Source organism: Ochotona princeps, chromosome 17, assembly GCF_030435755.1.
Source record: "Ochotona princeps isolate mOchPri1 chromosome 17, mOchPri1.hap1, whole genome shotgun sequence".
Lineage (NCBI taxonomy): Eukaryota > Metazoa > Chordata > Mammalia > Lagomorpha > Ochotonidae > Ochotona > Ochotona princeps.
In genome coordinates, this window is record NC_080848.1 from 12,987,784 (window position 1) to 13,004,870 (window position 17,087).

General features: G+C 45.5%; 2 protein-coding genes across 8 annotated transcripts in view; one reads left to right on the forward strand and one right to left on the reverse strand.

Moving 5' to 3' along the window:
* The window catches only part of LOC131482446 (myosin light chain 4), a 43,064-nt gene that overhangs the window by 13,128 nt on the left and 12,849 nt on the right, over window positions 1–17,087 (reverse strand). Inside the window, exons 1-2 of one of the 2 annotated variants that reach the window (XM_058676636.1) lie at window positions 8,838–8,855; window positions 7,331–7,421 (exon numbers count right to left, since the gene is read on the reverse strand). The exons of the other annotated variant lie outside the window; for it this stretch is intronic. The gene's annotated coding sequence lies outside the window, so the exon portion shown is untranslated. Of the gene's footprint in view, window positions 1–7,330; window positions 7,422–8,837; window positions 8,856–17,087 lie in introns of those variants that run through there. 2 annotated transcript variants of the gene reach the window in all.
* The window catches only part of CDC27 (cell division cycle 27), a 53,043-nt gene continuing 45,171 nt past the window's right edge, over window positions 9,216–17,087 (forward strand). For 2 of the 6 annotated variants that reach the window (XM_058676628.1, XM_058676629.1), the window contains exon 1: window positions 9,217–9,408. In XM_058676628.1, the coding sequence (XP_058532611.1) occupies window positions 9,382–9,408 (27 nt within the window). In that variant the 5' untranslated portion in view covers window positions 9,217–9,381. Of the gene's footprint in view, window positions 9,409–17,087 lie in introns of all 6 variants that reach the window. The other 4 variants (XM_058676632.1, XM_058676634.1, XM_058676631.1 and 1 more) reach the window with 3 other exon arrangements.

A 17,087-nucleotide genomic window follows, 5' to 3' on the forward strand; every position in this document is an offset into this window, starting at 1 on the left:
CAAGACTGTATCATAAACATACACAGGAAAAAATCTGATGATTGTCCATGTTGAACATGGCTTGGACTGATGGGAAATGAGATAAAGAGCATACAGCAGTAATTAAATGATAGGCCTTTCATGGGCCACTGATGGAAAAAGGTCATAAATTAGAATGATTAACCCAGTAACATGTGTATGCTTCATTCCTACCAAGGAGAGAATGAAAAAGCAACAATAACCCCAGATTAATGTCCTGTAAGGTCAAAGGTGACATACAGTAGAGGAAGGGTGTCTATTTTTAATCACATGGCAAGGACCCCCACATAGCACTGACTCTCAGAACACCTCACATTCTTTTTGAAAAGATTTATTGATTGATCTATGTGAAAGGCCGAGCTACAGATGGAGAATGACGGCCAGAGAAAGATCTTGATGTGCTGATCTGCTCTCCAAATGACCACAATGGCACAGCCCAGCCAGGCCAAAGCTAGGACTTCATCCAGGCCTCCCACATGGGTGACAAGGATACAAACACTTGGTCCATCCTCCACTGTTGTGGGCTGAGGAGCTGATTTATGTTGCTTTAGCTGAGCACTCAGGAATCAGGCCTAAGGCAGTAGCACCTGGCCTTAGGAGACTCATTGACGTCCCACTGTCCTGTTAATGGGCTTGGCGGGAAGAGGAGACAATATGTAACAAAGAGGCTTAGGAGCTCCCAGCACTTCTACCACCACCATGGTCTCCGTGTGTGGTGCTTTTCGCTTGGACATTCGCCGTGCCTACTATGCCGGCTCAGCGGAAGAATTCTAATCTGTCCAGACATTTTTGCTATTGTGAGACTGGCTTTTTACACAATGTGAGCTTGGAGGTTAATGTCAATAATAATGTTTACAAAAGGCCCTTCTATTATTCCTACTGTCTTGGCTGTCTCCATTGACCTTATGCTAATCAAGGGACCTGTAATTAGGGTTTCATTCTTAATCTTTAGGTTCTCCTTTTCTTTGTGACACAAGATTAGGTTGTAGGGTAAGAACTGTAGCAGGAATTTCTATTGTTTTTGGATAAAGCAGATGGCAGGGTTGTTCTTAGAAACACCCATTTAATCTTGACTTAAAAAGTCTGAGCCAGAGTTTAACTGATTCTGTATAAATAAAGCGGACGGTTTTATTGCTCTGTCCACTATCATCATGGAATCCTAGTGGTCCGTCTCTTTCTTTCTGCGCCTCATCCATGCACCCTTCCCGAGTTCCGAAACCCAGGCTGGAGCTGGACTCCGGCACTCTACTCTCTTCCCAAGCACATCAACTGGGAGCTGGACTGTAGTGGGGCAGCCAGGACAAGCATCGGCACACATGGGATGGTGGCATCACAGACATCGATCTTACCTGCTAAATCACATTACCCCCATCACCCCCATCGGGGGCTTCATTTCCTTGACTGCACTCGCATAGATGGAGGCAGTAGACAGGAGCTTGGGTTTGGCCTCACCACTTAACAGCCAGTCTAAATGGTCAAAGCAGGCTCATCTACTGACATATCAGTGAACTGAGAGACCCCACAATGGGCCCAACAACAGGCAGGTTGGACTCCACCTAGGGATCCAAAGCAGGGGCTAGGACAGCTGGTGTTAGGCAAAGAGATTCAGATACGCAAAGTGGCAGACAGCAAGCTGGAATGCTTGTAACTCATCCAAACCATGTACTCCCAGACACGCTGCCAGCTGCAACAGACTCTGGAGACCCAGAGGGGAAGGGGTGACTTTCTCAAGGTCACAGTCAGTCATGGCAGACATGAGACCCAATAACTATCTCTAAAGAAGCAGTGGAAGCTGGGGGAGCTGATAGGGCATCTCTCAGGGAGAAGCTGGCTTCCAAGGCAAGGCGCCACCAACAAAAGACGAACCCCACAGAAACGAGCATCTCTCTTCTAACATGGACAGATAAACAAAGTCTATTGCAGACAACCATGGTTTATACCCAAGACTGGAGTTTAAGCCACTGAAAGCCACTGATCTGAAATTTTATCTCAGAAAAATGGAAGACATTGAAAGTCAGCCTGGCACATAACTAGAAAGGAAGAGACAACCTATTGCTTGGTAGGTGTCCCCTCTGGAGGACATACATATTTTTGGTTAGCCATCAGGCATCATGCTTCCTTCTGAGGAAAGCAGACAATATCCGGTACGATCATTGAATTTACTCTTGGTTCAACGACTGCCCTCAGCAAGCAGTCCTCTGGTTATACTCCATGCTTCTGGAACAGGAACTGTATGAGAAGTCTTCCAGCTTGAAATCGATGACTTGGAACTCTTAACTGCCCATCTTTTTTCATATTCAACCCTACAGGGCTCCAGAATACTGGCAATTTAGAACCGCCAAACTGCCAGGCAGCCTTGGCTGTGCTGCCTGACTAGTCTTTCTCTGCTGAAAGACACATGATCCTAGCTGTTAGCAAATGGGGCTCACATCCCATCCTCCTGAGGTCACTCCCCAGCTCTATCACCACCAGCCAATCCCTAGGTTTCTCAAAATCCAAAGCCATCAGCCTGGAATGCTCCCTAATACCACCATTCCAGCCGAGCTCTTTCAGCCTTCGTTTGAGGACAGCTTGCTTCTCACGGAACCATGACCAGCTTCTTTCTTTCCTCCTGCCTTGGAGTCCTCCCCAGCCCTCCTAGCCACAAGGTATTTAGCACACTTTAGAGTTCACTTCAGCCCCACAGGCCTCTGCTGAGTTTCAATGTTTCAGGCACTAGTTTGACTTTGACTCTCTTAAAGACCTGGGTGTAAGATCAGCACATCAAAAAAAAAAAAAAAAAAAAAAGAAAGAAAAAAAGAGTTTAGATGGATGAGAGACAAAAATAAATGGCCAAACTATTCAATCATCAGATAATCCAAAATATTTTAAACATTTAAATTTGTTACAATATTTGTTCAGGGGACTATGCCAGGTAATACAAATACCATGCTGAGCCAAGGTTCCTGCCTTCCTCCAAGTGCCCTTAAACTATCAGAATCAAAGTCACTAAACATACTATAAAAGAAAAGAGCAAAGACATCGCAGCAGGAGAGGGGCCCATAGGGTGGAGCTGATAATTCAGATTATACAAAACAGGGACTGACCTAGCAATGATACCGAGGCCTAAGGCTCCCAAGACATTTAGCAAGTCTATCACTAAGGGGCAAGTGCTTTTTGTTTCTTTTTAATAGTTTTATTTATTTTCATCAAAAGTCAGATATACAGAGAGGAAAGGAGACAGGGAGGAAGATCTGTCCACTGATTCATTTTCTAAGTGGCCCCAACGTCCGAAGCTGAGCTGATTCGAAGTCAGGAGCCCCAGAGCCTCTTCGGGGTCTCCCATGTGGGTATAGGGTCCCAAGGCTTTGGGCCATCCTCAACTGCTTTCCCAGACCACAAGCAAGGAGCTAGATGCGACACAGGGCTGCCGGGATTAGAACCAAGATTAGACCATATGGGATCCAAGAGCATTCAAGGTGAGGACTTTAGCCTCTAAGCCACCACTCTGAGTCCAGGAACAAGTGTTTTTTTTTTTTTTTTTTTAAATGTGCAAAATGCATAAGGAGTAATTACCTAGTTGATAAGGTTTTTTTTAATACTTGCTAATGTGATGCTTTTCAAAGCACATTATAGAGAAATTTAAGATTTGGTTCTTTCCCTAGCTAGACAAGATATAAATAGAACTACCAATAGTACTGTTTTTCTTATGCCACTACAATAAAATACCACAGACTGAACGTTTGCAGAGCAAAAATTTGCTTTCCCATAGTTCTGGAAGCTTGAAATCAATTAAGATGGGAGCAAATTGATTTTCAGTGAGAGTTCTCTTCCCGGTTTATACATGGTGGCTTTCTCCCTGTGTTCTCACATGACCTTGCCCTCATGTCTGAGGAGAGGGAGAGGAAGAGACGGATTGTGGGAGAAAACGAGCTTTCAGATGCTTCTCAAAGGAACCAGGGCCCCCACCTTCATAACCTCCTTTAACCTTTCTCACTACCTTGGAGACCGCAGGTCTGCAGTAGGCTGTTAGGTATACCTGTACCAGTATATCTGGGAGACAAGCAGAGCTGTGAATTTCAGGACACAAACATTCACTCTACAACATCAACAAACAAAACCTAAGACTGAATTCTCACGGTAGTTCTCCCTTACAGTTTCACTTTCCAGGATTTCAGTTCTGTATGGCTGAGTGAAGCCTGAACGCAGGAACTGAAAAATCCCAGGGGCCAGTAATGCAATGCAGAGGGATAAACTACCCCTGTGACACCAGCATCCCAAATGGGCACTGGTTCAAGCCTTGGCTGCTCCATTTCTGATCCAGCTCCCTGCTAATGACCTGGGAGGCAATGGAAGGAAGATGGCTCTGAGGGAGTTCAAACTCCTGGCTTTGGCCTGGCCCAGCTCTGGCCATTACAGTCACTTGGGGAGTAAGCCAGCAGATAAGAACTCTCTTCATCACCATCTTTAATTTTTTTTTTAAGGATTTGTTTATTTTTATTGGAAAGGTAGATTTGCATAGAGAAGGGGAGAAAAAGGGAAAGATTTTCCATCTGCTGGTTCATTCCCCAAACTGCTGCAACTGCTAGAGTTGAGCCAGTCTAAAGCCAGGAGCCAGGAGCTTCTTCAGGGTCTCCCACATTGGTGCAGGATCCCAAGGCTTTGGGCCATCCTCAACTGCTTTCCCAGGACACAAGCAGGATGCTAGATGGGAAGTGGAGGAGCTGGGACACAAACAGGCATCCATATGGGATCCCAGTGAGGTGAGGACTTCAGCCACTGAACCTGTTCCCCTCTCTTCGTCTCTCTCTCTGAGCAACTGTGTTTCTCAAATAAATATATTTTCTCAAAATGCAAAATTGCTGCCAGCACATCACTCTGAGCAGTGAGATGAAGTCACCACACCATCCATGCTGTTCAATCCTATCTGTGTTGGAGTCACTCAATGGTCAGCAAAGTTATCAGATTGTTACGGTGTTACAGCACTGTGGTCAAGGAACCCTTAATTTCCTTAATAATGGACTCAAGTTGCAACAATATTGATGTTACCAATTTGGTATGCCAAAGAGAAGCTGTAAAGGGCTTCCTTTAAGTGAAAAGGTGAAAGTTTTTGACTAAAAAGGAAAAAAAAAGATTTCTGAGATTGCTAAGATCTACAGTAAGAATGAATCTTTTGAGGCCAGCATGGTGTTTTTTTTTTTTTTTTTTTTTAAAGATTTATTCATTTTATTACAGCCAGATATACACAGAGGAGGAGAGACAGAGAGGAAGATCTTCCGTCCGATGATTCACTCCCCAAGTGAGCCGCAACGGGCCGATGCGCGCCATCCGATGCCGGGAACCTGGAACCTCTTCCGGGTCTCCCACACGGGTGCAGTGTCCCAATGCATTGGGCCATCCTCCACTGCTTTCCCAGGCCACAAGCAGGGAGCTGGATGGGAAGTGGAGCTGCCGGGATTAGAACCGGCGCCCATATGGGATCCCGGGGCTTTCAAGGTGAGGACTTTAGCCGCTAGGCCACGCTGCCGGGCCCCAGCATGGTGTTATATAGTAAGCTAATCCTCTGTCTGATAGGACCAGTAACTAACATGGGTGTGAGTTCTAGTCCCAGGAGCTCCAATTCCAATTCAGTTCTCTGTTTACGGCCTAGGAAAGCAGGAGAAGATGATTCCAGTCCTTGGGCGCCTGCACAAATGTGGGAGACTGAGAAAAAGCTCCTGGCTCCCAGCTTCAGATCAGTTCAGCTCTGGCTTTTGAGGTCATGTGGGAATTGAACCAGCAAATGCAAGACCTCTCTCTCTGACTCTCCTGCTCTCTCTTTTTATCTGTCTTTCAAATAAAAATTTTTTAAAAATTGTTTAACAAATAAAATTAATCCCACCCATAAAATTGTTAAGGAAGAAAAAGAAAATCATAGATTTGACATTGTGACAAAGTGGGTTAAGTTACTATTGCAATAACAGCATCCCATATCAGAGTGCTGCTTTGAGTCCCAATTACTCTGCTTCTGACCAGGAAAGCAGTGGAATATGGCTCAAGTGTGTAGGCCCCTGCCTTCCATGTGAGAGACCAGGAAGGAGTTTCCGGCCCAGAATGGGCTTTTGTGGCCATTTGAGGAGTAAACCAGTGGCTAGAGGACCTCTCTGTCTCTGTCTCTCCCTGTCACTTTACCTTTCAAATAAAAAGCTTAAAAAAAAAAAAAACAGTGAGGTGAAAGAAATTTATGTTAGCTTTGCTACTGCACCTCAAACTACAAATGCTGCAGTCACAGTGCAGAAGTGCTTACTTGGATGAAAAGGGATTACTTTCTGTATGAATGCATAGAGAAATAAAACCATTTTACATATATATATACATATATATATATATACATATATATATATATAGGATTACCCTACTCACAGCTTCAGGTGTCCCCTGGGGATCTCAGCACATACTCTTTGCACATAAGGAGGTGTCAGAACATTCTAGTTATTCACTAAACCAGAGGAAGTATCTCTGATACGTACCAGGTTCTTTATATCCAAGTACCCAGGCAAACAGACTGGGCCTCTGCCCTCATGGAGCTTCATGCTAGACAGGAAGCAGACACTCAAACAAGCATTAAGTAAAGGGTAATGGGAATAACGACATGTCTGGTAGCACTCGACGGACAGCAGTGCAAACCAACCTACTTCAGTGGACCAGAGAAGGCCTGGAAGTCTCTTTGGAAGCTAAACAGGGATTGGCAGGAGAAGGGTGGGATTGAGAGTGCTGCAGGCAGCGAGACATACATGCAACACTTGTGAGGCAAGAGGGAGAAGCAAGAAGCTGCACGCACCTGCAGCACAGAGCATGGAGGGCAGAGGAGAGTGAGGAGGCTGAGTGAGGAGACGGGAGCCAGCCTTGAAGAACCGCTGAGGCAAGTTGGCAAGATTAGACTGCATCCCTGAACCAGTCCAACATTAGCGGGGTGAGAGGCTACAAAGCAAGCTGATGAAGAAGAACCTAGGAGGAGGAAAATCAGGAGACTGTGTGTCAAAGCAAGAGGAAGGATGAAACACGGGGGAGAGAACACCCCAAGGGCAGGTCAGACAAACAGAACTGAGGCCGCGTGCAAAAGGACAAAATGGAGGTTGTGGCCAAGAAAGGCTGGACGAACACACAAGAGCACACCTACTCCGAGCCCTGCATTCCCAATGCTCCCATGGTTCACTCGCTTAGTAATTCCTCAAACACGAGCTTCAACTCCAACTGAATGTTACATAGACATTACACAGACAAAGAAGACAGCCAAGTGCAAGAAACAGTTTCCTATTTTTAAAATACTGTATTATAAACCAACTGTACTCACCAGCTCACCAGACTGGAGAGCAGATGGAAGTAGGATGAAAGAGATGGCTGAATGGAGACCTCAGGTAGGTCCCTCGAACAACCTGGTCTTACTGTGGATGAGAGGCAAACGGTAACAACAGAGACATGCCCGGTGAACAAAAGTCAGAAAGAAACATTCTTCTTAAGGGGAAACAATGCTGTTGGCAAATTCTAAGCTTATGATCCAGATAGCCAAGCAGACTGCTTAAATGCTTATCCTATATAACACATTTTTCTACATAAAGTATCACCTTTTGTACCCTCTGTGGTAAGAGCCCACAGTTAGGTTTACAAAATCCATTGCCCAGGTAGAAGGCTTGTCTTGGAAGCCTGCCATGTGAAAAAAGGCAGAGTATGTGAAATGATCAAAAACAAAATGTCAGCAGTGTGATATGGTTGCTAACAAGTGGAAATAGAAATACAAGTGCTAGATGGTAAGAATAACTCACACCACATTTTTCCTAAAATTTCTTTAACCAGGGGTTGTGTGATGGCTCAACTGGCTAATCCTCCATCTTCAAGTGCCAGCATCCCATATGGATGCCAGTTCATGTTCCGGCTGCTCCATTTCTGATTCAGCTCCCCACTATAGCCTGGGAAAGCAGTGGAGGATGGCCCATAGCCTTGGGACGCAGCACCCATGTGGGAGATCCAGAAGAAGCTGCTGGCTCCTAATTAGCTCAGCTCAGGCTGTTGATACCATTTGGGGAATGAACCAATGGATGGAAGATCTTTCTGTCTGCCTCTCCTTCTCTCTGTAAATCAGCCTTTCTAATCAAAATAAATAAATCTTTAAGAATCTTTCAATTGCGTATTAATTTGAGGGCAGAGAAATAACAAGACAATGAGAAAGAGCTACCCCAGAGCCTGCAACAGTCAGTGCTGGGCAAGGCTGAAGTTCAGTGCTGGGAACTCAATCCAGATCTGTCTTGAGAGTGGTACAGACTCAACCACTTGAGCCACCAAGTGCTGCCTCTCAGAGTGCACATTACAGGAAACTGGAAACATAACGGAGCCAGGAGTCAAACCTAGACACTCCAAAATGCGATGACAGCATCCCAAGCAGTGTCTGCGTTCTGAATTTATCAGCATAACACTGGAGTCTGTTTTTCAGTTAAGCAGTTGGGTCATCTGCTGCCTTCCCGGAGCATGTTACAGGGAGTCGGATGGGAGGTGAGGCAGCCGGGCCTCCAAACCAGCACCCATCCCTACCTTCTCTTCTAATTCTATCCATCTTTCAAAGACCAATTAGTATCTTTTCATCCTTCTTTTATCTTAATCCCAAGTCATTTTCCTGTCCTCTGAATTTTTATATTTGTCAAGGGCACCGAATACTGTGGAATCCCTTGAACACACTTCTTTTCCTGTAAATAGATCTTAACTTCGGTGCGTGGCAATCATCCCTAATTTTCCCTGGAGCTGTGAGGGGGTACTTCCGGAATAAATGAACGTCCTAAACGCAACAGGGAACTACTTCACTAATTTACGTCAGACCAAAACCGTGGTGTCGTGCAGTTTTACCCTTGAGCAGTTTGTCGTGAACCCAGTAATTCCGAAAAGGCGGCTTGGTGAATCGACACTGCAGCCCCGCCACGTAACGCTCCCCGCCCGCTCCGTGACGCCACTCCCAGGCTGCCGGTCGCCGATTGGGCGTGGTGCAGTTTATCGTGGCCGATTGGGCGTGGCGTGCGTGGGTGAAGGCGTGACTGGGAAGAGATACGTACCCGCGCCCGGGCCGACTCGGTAGTTTCCGGAAGGCTTCGACAATTTCCGGCCAACGGTCTCCTCCTCCGGCGACTCCTCTCGGATATTTCCGGTCGGCTTCGTGTTTTTCCGTCTCGCTTTCGCTTGGCTCTGTCGACCTCGGGTATTTCCGCGTCCCTCTCGGCGGCGCTCGGCAGTTGCTCGGCCTCCCCCATCCCCCGGTAACGGTCGCTGGTTAGTTTAAATGAGCCGGGGCTGGCCGGGCTGGAGCCGCTACGGCGGGGGGGGGGCCTGAGGCACTGCAGAAAGTGGGTCTGAGCCTCAAGGATGACGGTGCTGCAGGAACCTGTCCAGGTAATGCTAACTCCTTTCTGTGAGGCTTGGCGTCCCGCCTCGGTCGGGAAGCCGCGTCAGGCCACCCCGCGGCCTGCTGCGGCCTAGGCCCGGCAGCCTCTCCCGCCTCCCTCCTGCGGGTCCTGCCTGGCTCTGGTCGCTTCCCAGGCCGTGTTCCGCGGGACTCCACAGCGTGAGCGGGTTGCGACGGTATTAGCCCCTTTCCCGTCGGCACCCACGAGCAGCCAGCCCTCCGGATAGCCCAGGGGCCGGCCCGGGGCTGAGGGGAGGCGCCCCGCATGCCGCCCTGTCTGAGGGGACGGCTGGGAAGCCCGTGGGATCCGGGCTTGTGTCCCCTTCATCATGGCGGGGCAAGTTTGCAGCGGTTTGCGTTGTGTTGTTTCCTGTATGAGGAAGGAGGGAGCGGTGGGATCTGTGGTTTTGATGTTCCTGGCTGTGGTGGGAACGGACTTGAGAGCCCTGCCCCTCTTCCCTTCTCCCGCTCTGCCCCGGCTGCCTTCCTTGCTCAGGGAATTGTCTGCTGGATGGTGATCCAAGCAGAGAAACTCCAAGGCCCCTTATTCAAAAGGGAGGTGGTGGAGAGGGCCGAGGTAGGGTTTCCCGTTCCCTGCGGTGGGCTCAGGAACGTTTTATTGTTCAAGTTTAGAAGGCGTCCGGGAAAGGAGAGAGAGGCTGCTTGGGCTGTCCATGGCGGTGCTGCCCAGCCCGAGGGATGCCTTGGCACACCCTGCCCCGCTGGCCCTGCGGACTGCGATGCGCTGCCAGGGCGCTTCCCCCTGCCCTGGTCCTCTGAAGGAGCTGGGTCTTTTGTCCCTGGCCAGTGGGTCGCCCTGGGAGACTTCATCTCACCCCTTGATCACCGAGGAATTGACTTGTCTCAGCTGCTGTCACAGCGCCATCAAGTTCCAAGTTACAAAGAAAATCACATTAGAAACTCCTCCACGGTGTCCTTTCACAGGCCTGTGAGTTTTCCAAATAGTCCGTGTTTGACTCTATCCTGCTCCCCTAAACTCGGTGTAATTTTTCTTCACAAAATTCCCATTCCTCCAAGTTTAGTTTTTCTTTCCGCTCTTTGCACATAGTAGCAATTAGTGTTGGCATTAGTACAAGATTCTCTGGTGAGGAGTTTACCTGTTTGCAAGTCGTGTCCGTTTTGCCCACAGGTATTTCTTTTCTCCCTGATTTCTCTTCCCAGTGTAGAGTCATCTTTGAGAATTTTTTATGCCTTAATTGATCGATTAAGTTGGTTAATTTCTAGTTCATAGTCTTGTAATTTTGTCTTAATGAATCCTTTTCATTTTTCAGTCTTTCAAACCGTGTGAAGTGACAACTAGTTGCATTAATAGGCTATGCCACTGTTTAATAATCATTTCAAGTGTATAAAAGTATGAGAACAGATGGCCTACTCATATAGAACTCACCAGGTTTCCTTTTTTTTTTTCTTAAATACTCTTAGCAACAATACACTTACATATTTTAAGGCTTAAAAAAGTCAAATTTGTCCTCCCCCATTAGATTTGCCCCGTAGATTTGGGGATGGTGCTAGAAAGTATTCTGTGTAAACAAATTTGGGTTGTAAGAAGAAAAAGGGACTCATGAGCCATAGTCTTTTGACGGAACACTAGTTTTGAAATGATAAGGATATATAACAGGAAAAGTTGGGTAATGTTGCAAGTCAGTGAGTATTTGTTTGCATAGATAATAATAAAGGAATTTAGCAAACAGATCCTAATAGGCCAGAAAAATGAGAAAGTCCTCCTGAATGAGTAGAACTGAAAGCCTTAGAAGATAGCAAGAGTTTGAACTGGTGGTATATTCTTATATTAAATGATATGACTAAAAAGCCCCAAAGTTGAGAATGATGTTCAGGAAGAAGAGAATGTTACAATAGTAGAGTCTTGGCCAGAATGGGAATTGGGCAAGAAAAGGAGCCATTGTCTTAGTAGCCATGTAGAATCAGGTTCCAGGGGTTTTAATATCCCGGCTGAGATGTTCAGTTTTAATGTATTGCTAATGAACAGCCATTATATGAGCAGGACAGTTTTTGAGTAGAATCATGCAATGAGATCATTTTTTTGAGGGCTCTAGTGTTCAGAGGGAAGAAACATAAGAGACCTGCGAAGTGGTAGAATAATCCAGCTACACCATAGTATCGACCAGGGTTTCTTAATCTTGGCACGGTTGACATTGTGGACAAGCTCATACTTTGTTGTGAGTGGGATGGCGCTGTAGGGTGTTTCAAGCCTCCAGTAGAAGTCCCTGCCATTTTTTTTAAAGATTTATTTATTTTTGTTACAAAGTCAGACATACAGAGAGGAAGATCTTCCGTCCGATGATTCACTCCCCAAGTGAGCCGCAACAGTCGGTGCTGCGCCGATCCGAAGCTGGGAGCCAGGAACCTCTTCTGGGTCTCCCACACGGGTGCAGGATCCCAAGGCTTTGGGCCGTCCTCGACTGCTTTCCCAGGCTCCAAGCAGGAAGCTGGATGGGAAGCGGAGCCGCTGGGATTAGAACCAGCGCCCACATGGGATCCTGGCACCTTCAAGGCGAGGACTTTAGCCGCTAGGCCACGCTGCCGGGCCCAGTCCCTGTCATTTGTGACAAGCAGAATTGTTCCCCAGATATTGCAAAATGTAGGGGTCAGGTGCAAAGTTCACCAGATTGAGAAGCAATGATGTACAACTAAAAGCTAAATTTGAATTCTGAAGATTGAATTTTAATGCATAATAATGAAAATTATGCAGTTTTTCCGTCTTTTATTATTGCCTGAAGTTTATGTTATCCAATTCTCTGGCTGAAACACCAGGTGGGAGGGTTTACTGGGCACGCACTATGCTGGGCCACAGCAGGGACACAGTCTGGATATCAGGCGCCCAGGGCATGGGCAGCGAGGCCATCTCTGGGCTCTGGGTCCACCTGTGGTGACAGTGCAGACCCTCCAGGACAGGCAGGCAGCAGTGCAGCCGTGGTCGCTGTGGTCCCCTATCTCTCCTCTGGTGCTGTCTCCCTGCACGTCTGCCGCATCTTTCTTGTCTTCTACTTCAGCCTTCACAGCCGCTTCTTCCTTGCTTGACTCTCCTGGAGCTGAGGTGTCCACGAAGATGGCACTAAAGCCAAGAGATGGGTAGCTGTTTTCTTTTTTGACAAAAACACGAACATTTCTGGTGGTCATATTAAATCTGAACAAACTTACTGGGATTATTTATAGTTTTAAAGTAATGTTTTGTGCTTCAAAATACTAACAAGAGAAACTGGTGTGGTGGCATAAAAGGCTAATTCTCTGCCTGCCAGTGTGGGCAACCCCTATGGGCTCTGGTTCGTGTCCCTACTGCTCCACTTTCCAGTTTAGCCCCCTGTTTGTGGCCTGTTAAAGCAGTGGAAGATGGCCTGGTCCTTGGGCCCCTGCACTCCTGAGGGAGACCTGAAAGAAGCTTATGGCTCCCAGCTTCACAACAACCCAGCTCCAATTTTGTGGCTATTTGGGGAGTGGGCCAGCAGAGGGAACATTCTCTCTTCTTCTCTCCCTCTCCCCGTCTCTGTAATGTTGATTTTCCAAGTGAAAGACCTTGTTTTTTAATAGTTAACAGTAAATTTTGTGGTTTGTGTAACTTTAAATTAATGCAACCAGACCCCAGGCCATAATGTAAAAAATGTGTTGCTTTTTTTTTTTTTTAAGTGAGGGAGAGTGGAGCGTTGTTCTTTTTGGCTTCACATCTCCCTTTTTGCAGCATTTCATACATCTGGTTTTAATCTGTAGAGCTCTGGAAGTGGTGCACTGAGTGCTGTTTTGTTGGGCAGAGGTAACATAATAAGCAGCGAGCTGGTTGTACCTCCTCCTCTCCCCACCCCCTGCTAACGTGCAGTGCCTTAGAGAATAGTCTGTTCCTCATCCATGCCTCCACAGCACTCCATCACTCAGGAATCCAGAGGCCACTGAGCAGAGCGGGAATGTTTGCCGTATGTGGGGATTTTTCCTGTGGCAAGTTTTATTTCTAGGATTTTCGTAAGTTTGAATGGCAGATTTCACTATCTTTCTGATGCTTTAGGAATTGTTGGTTAAAAAGCCCAGTGCAATGGTTCAGTTGGCTAATCTTCCTGCTCTAAGCCCCGAATCCCATGGATGCCAGTTCATGTCCCAGCAGCCCTGCTTCCCATCGAGCTCCCTGCTTGTGTCCTGAGAAAGCAGGGGAGGATGGCCCAAAGCCCTGTACCAGTGTGGAAGTCCCAGAGGGGGCTCCTTGCTTCAAGTTGGCTTAATTCTGGCTTTTGCAGGCATTTGGAGAGCGAACTAGCAGGTGGAAGACTTTTCTCTCTGTCTCTCCTTTCTGTAAATCTGCGTTTCCAATAAAAATAAACAGATCTTAAAAAAAAAAAGAATTGTTAATTTAAAAAATTGTTGGTAAAGGAGGTTGGTAAAGATGTTCTGAACAAAGCTTGATTTTTAAGTCAGAAAAGGATACAATTCCTGAATGTGGCATAGTTTTGGCTCTTTCATTTCTAAAAGGAAGAGACTCAAAGTGTTTGACTTTATGGCCTTAGTATGCATGTCAGATTTCTTAGTAATCCTTAGTGTATGAATCATTTGGGTCTCTTATGACTTATTTGTGAAATATAAGCAATGATAGCAGATACACTAGGAAGAAGTTGTATAATGTGAACTGTAAATGATATTTATTACACTTGTTTGTATTTAGAAATTGGTTAAAAAAGGTTTTAGGTGTCTAATGTGTGTGTTAGGGATACTGTGTATCATTTCATATAATCCATGTAACTCCAAGAAGCAGAGCACCATTTTTCAGATAAGGAAATTGAGGCTGAGAAGAGTTAAATATTTCTTGCAAAACTGTGCTTGTGAAAGTGATAGCACAAAAATTTGAACCCAATTTGATGTCCCCAACATCAACTTCTGTGCATTTTTCTATTCAACTTTTTCTTTCACGTACACCAAATTAAACACATATATTCTTAGAAGTCTCTGGATTTCATTAAGGGGTAATGACATGGTAATTGTTTATGTTAAGTAATTCTTATCATGACGGAATTCCTTAGTTATTGGCTATACAGAAATCCAGAGATACTTTAAGACTAACATGTAAGAATGCTAACAATGGAACCCGAACCCATAGTAGCTAAATCCCAGTCCAGATTACCAGATCCATTGAGGTGGGGATTTAGAATTTAGCTGAGCACTGCACTAAATGTTCATAAATCTATGTCAGAAGTAGGCTATCTTTCATTTTACAGGTGAATAAAGTTCAGATAAATTAATTGGACATCTTGGTTTGTGTTAGAGGAATCCTTCCTTATCTGTCCTGAATTGGGATGTGGAGATCATAGTAAGCATTCAGGAAGTAACTGTTGAGTCAAATGAGATTTGATTGCCCTTTAGCATTTAGTGTCTTGAGTGACATTGCTGGGGTTGTCTTTCAGGAGAACATCTGTCATTTATCACAGCATCTTTTTTCTGTCTCTTTGCTGTGTTATAGCATAGAGATGCTAGCTAGGTAACAGGGATTTTGTGGTGTATTTAAAACCAGATCTTCTATTCACTCCTTACCAACCCCTCATTTTTGTTCCAGAGTGGTCAGCTGAGATCTGAAAATCAAAAACATTGTTAAGATTTTGTACAACTAACTTGCAGAACTTTATTTTCCTAAGTTAGTTAGCTTTTTATGTTTTTGTTTTGTTCTGTTTTAGATGTATTGCTGTTTATTTGAGAGTCAAAGATTTTCCATCTGCTGTTTCATTCCCCAAATGGTCACAATAGCCGGAGCTGGGCTGTTGTGAAGCTTGGAGCCAGGAGCTTCTTCTGGGTCTCCCACGTGGATGCACGGGTCCTAACACTTGAGGTATACTCCACTGCTTTCCCAGGCACACTAGCCGGGAGCAGGATTGGAAGCAAAGAAGCTGGGACTCAAACTGGTTCCTCTGTGAGATGCTGGTACTGTGGATGGCGGCTTCGTTCTATAAAACTTTGTGAAAATCTTCAAGAGGAATCATTAGAAGGTTTTGATCAGAGAATATAAGATAATGTTAGGAAGATGATGACAGCAACAGCTGAAATTTGTTGCAAAATTATCAGGAATGTGCTAGAAACTGTTAGGTATTTCACTGAACTCATACATTTTAAATGAAAATACTGAAGAACAGTGGTTGGTCCTAGGTCAGGGATTGGCTGCAACTATCATAGGATGATATTTGATAACATGAGACAGGGTGAGTTCTTTCACAGCTTGCAGTCAGGAGGCCATTTAGGTGGCTACTTAAAAGTTTAAAGGAATGAAGAATTTGTTATGGGCAGGAATTAGACACAGAATGAATTCTGATCCCCTTTCTTAGGAGCAAGTCTGTTTAGATGATTAGATTCACTAGCCAGCATGTTACAACTTTAAATCACTAGTGTACTCAAACGAAAACCAGTGGATTGATTATTTCACCCAACATCTGTGACTTTGGTAAGACATTTCAAGGAATGTTTCCCTGAGCCCTGTCAACTATAGTGTTCCTCAAGACTCTAGAACCTTGATAGTGGTCTCAAGTACACTAACTAGAAGGCACGTTTCTAAATTGGCAATCTATTCTCCTCTAAATATTGAATTACATAGCTACTTATTCATCACTTAATTAAATGTGCCAGACTCTGGAGACCAGCATGAAGCCATCACATGTGTCACTGGATCCCATAGGAGTGTCAATTGGAGTCCCAGCTGCTCCACTTCTAAGCCTGCTCCCTGCTGATGCTCCTGGGAAGGCAGTAGAACTGGACCAAGTTCTTGAGACCCTGCCACCCACCTGGGACATTAGATAAGAGTTCCTGGGTTCTGGTTTAGGCCTGGCCCAGCCCTCAGCTCTTGCTTCTGTTGAGGGAGTGAACCAGCAGATCAAAAATGTCCCTGGGCCCGGTGCCGTGGCCTAGCAGCTAAAATCCTCACCCTGAACGCGCTGGGATCCCATATGGGCACCAGTTCTAATTCTGGCAGCTCCACTTCCCATCCAGATCCCTGCTTGTGGCCTGAGAAAGCAGTTGAGGACGGCCCAAAGCCTTGGGACCCTGCACCCGCGTGGGAGACCCAGGAGAAGCTCCCGGCTTCAGATGGGTGCAGCACCGGCCATTGCAGTCACTTGAGGAGTGAATCGTCGGACGGAAGATCTTCCTCTCTCTCCTCCTCTATGTATATCTGACTTTCCAATAAAAATAAATAAATCTTTTTTTTAAAAAAAGAAAAATGTCTCTATAACTGTGCCTTTCAAATAAATCTTTAAATGCATGTGTACCCACACACACATACACACAATTGTAATACTATCTTCCCTTCAGCTAGATAAGCAATTCTTAATGAACCAGGGTGTCTTAAAGGAACTCCTACTGCTATGTAGATTTTTAGTGTATACATTGATATATATATATATACTAAAAATATATATATACAGAGCCACAAATATATAACATAATAAGCCCCTAAGCCATATACATTTTTTAAAGATTTATTTATTTTTATTGGAAAGGCAGATTTACAGAGAGAAGGAAAGAGAGAGAGAAAGATCTTCTGTCTGCTGGTTTACTCCCCAAGTGGTCACAATGGCCAGAAATGAGCCGATTCAAAGCCAGGAGCCAGGAACAACTTCTGGGTCTCCCACACAGGTGCAAGGGTCCCAGGGCTTTGGGCTGTCTTCTGTTA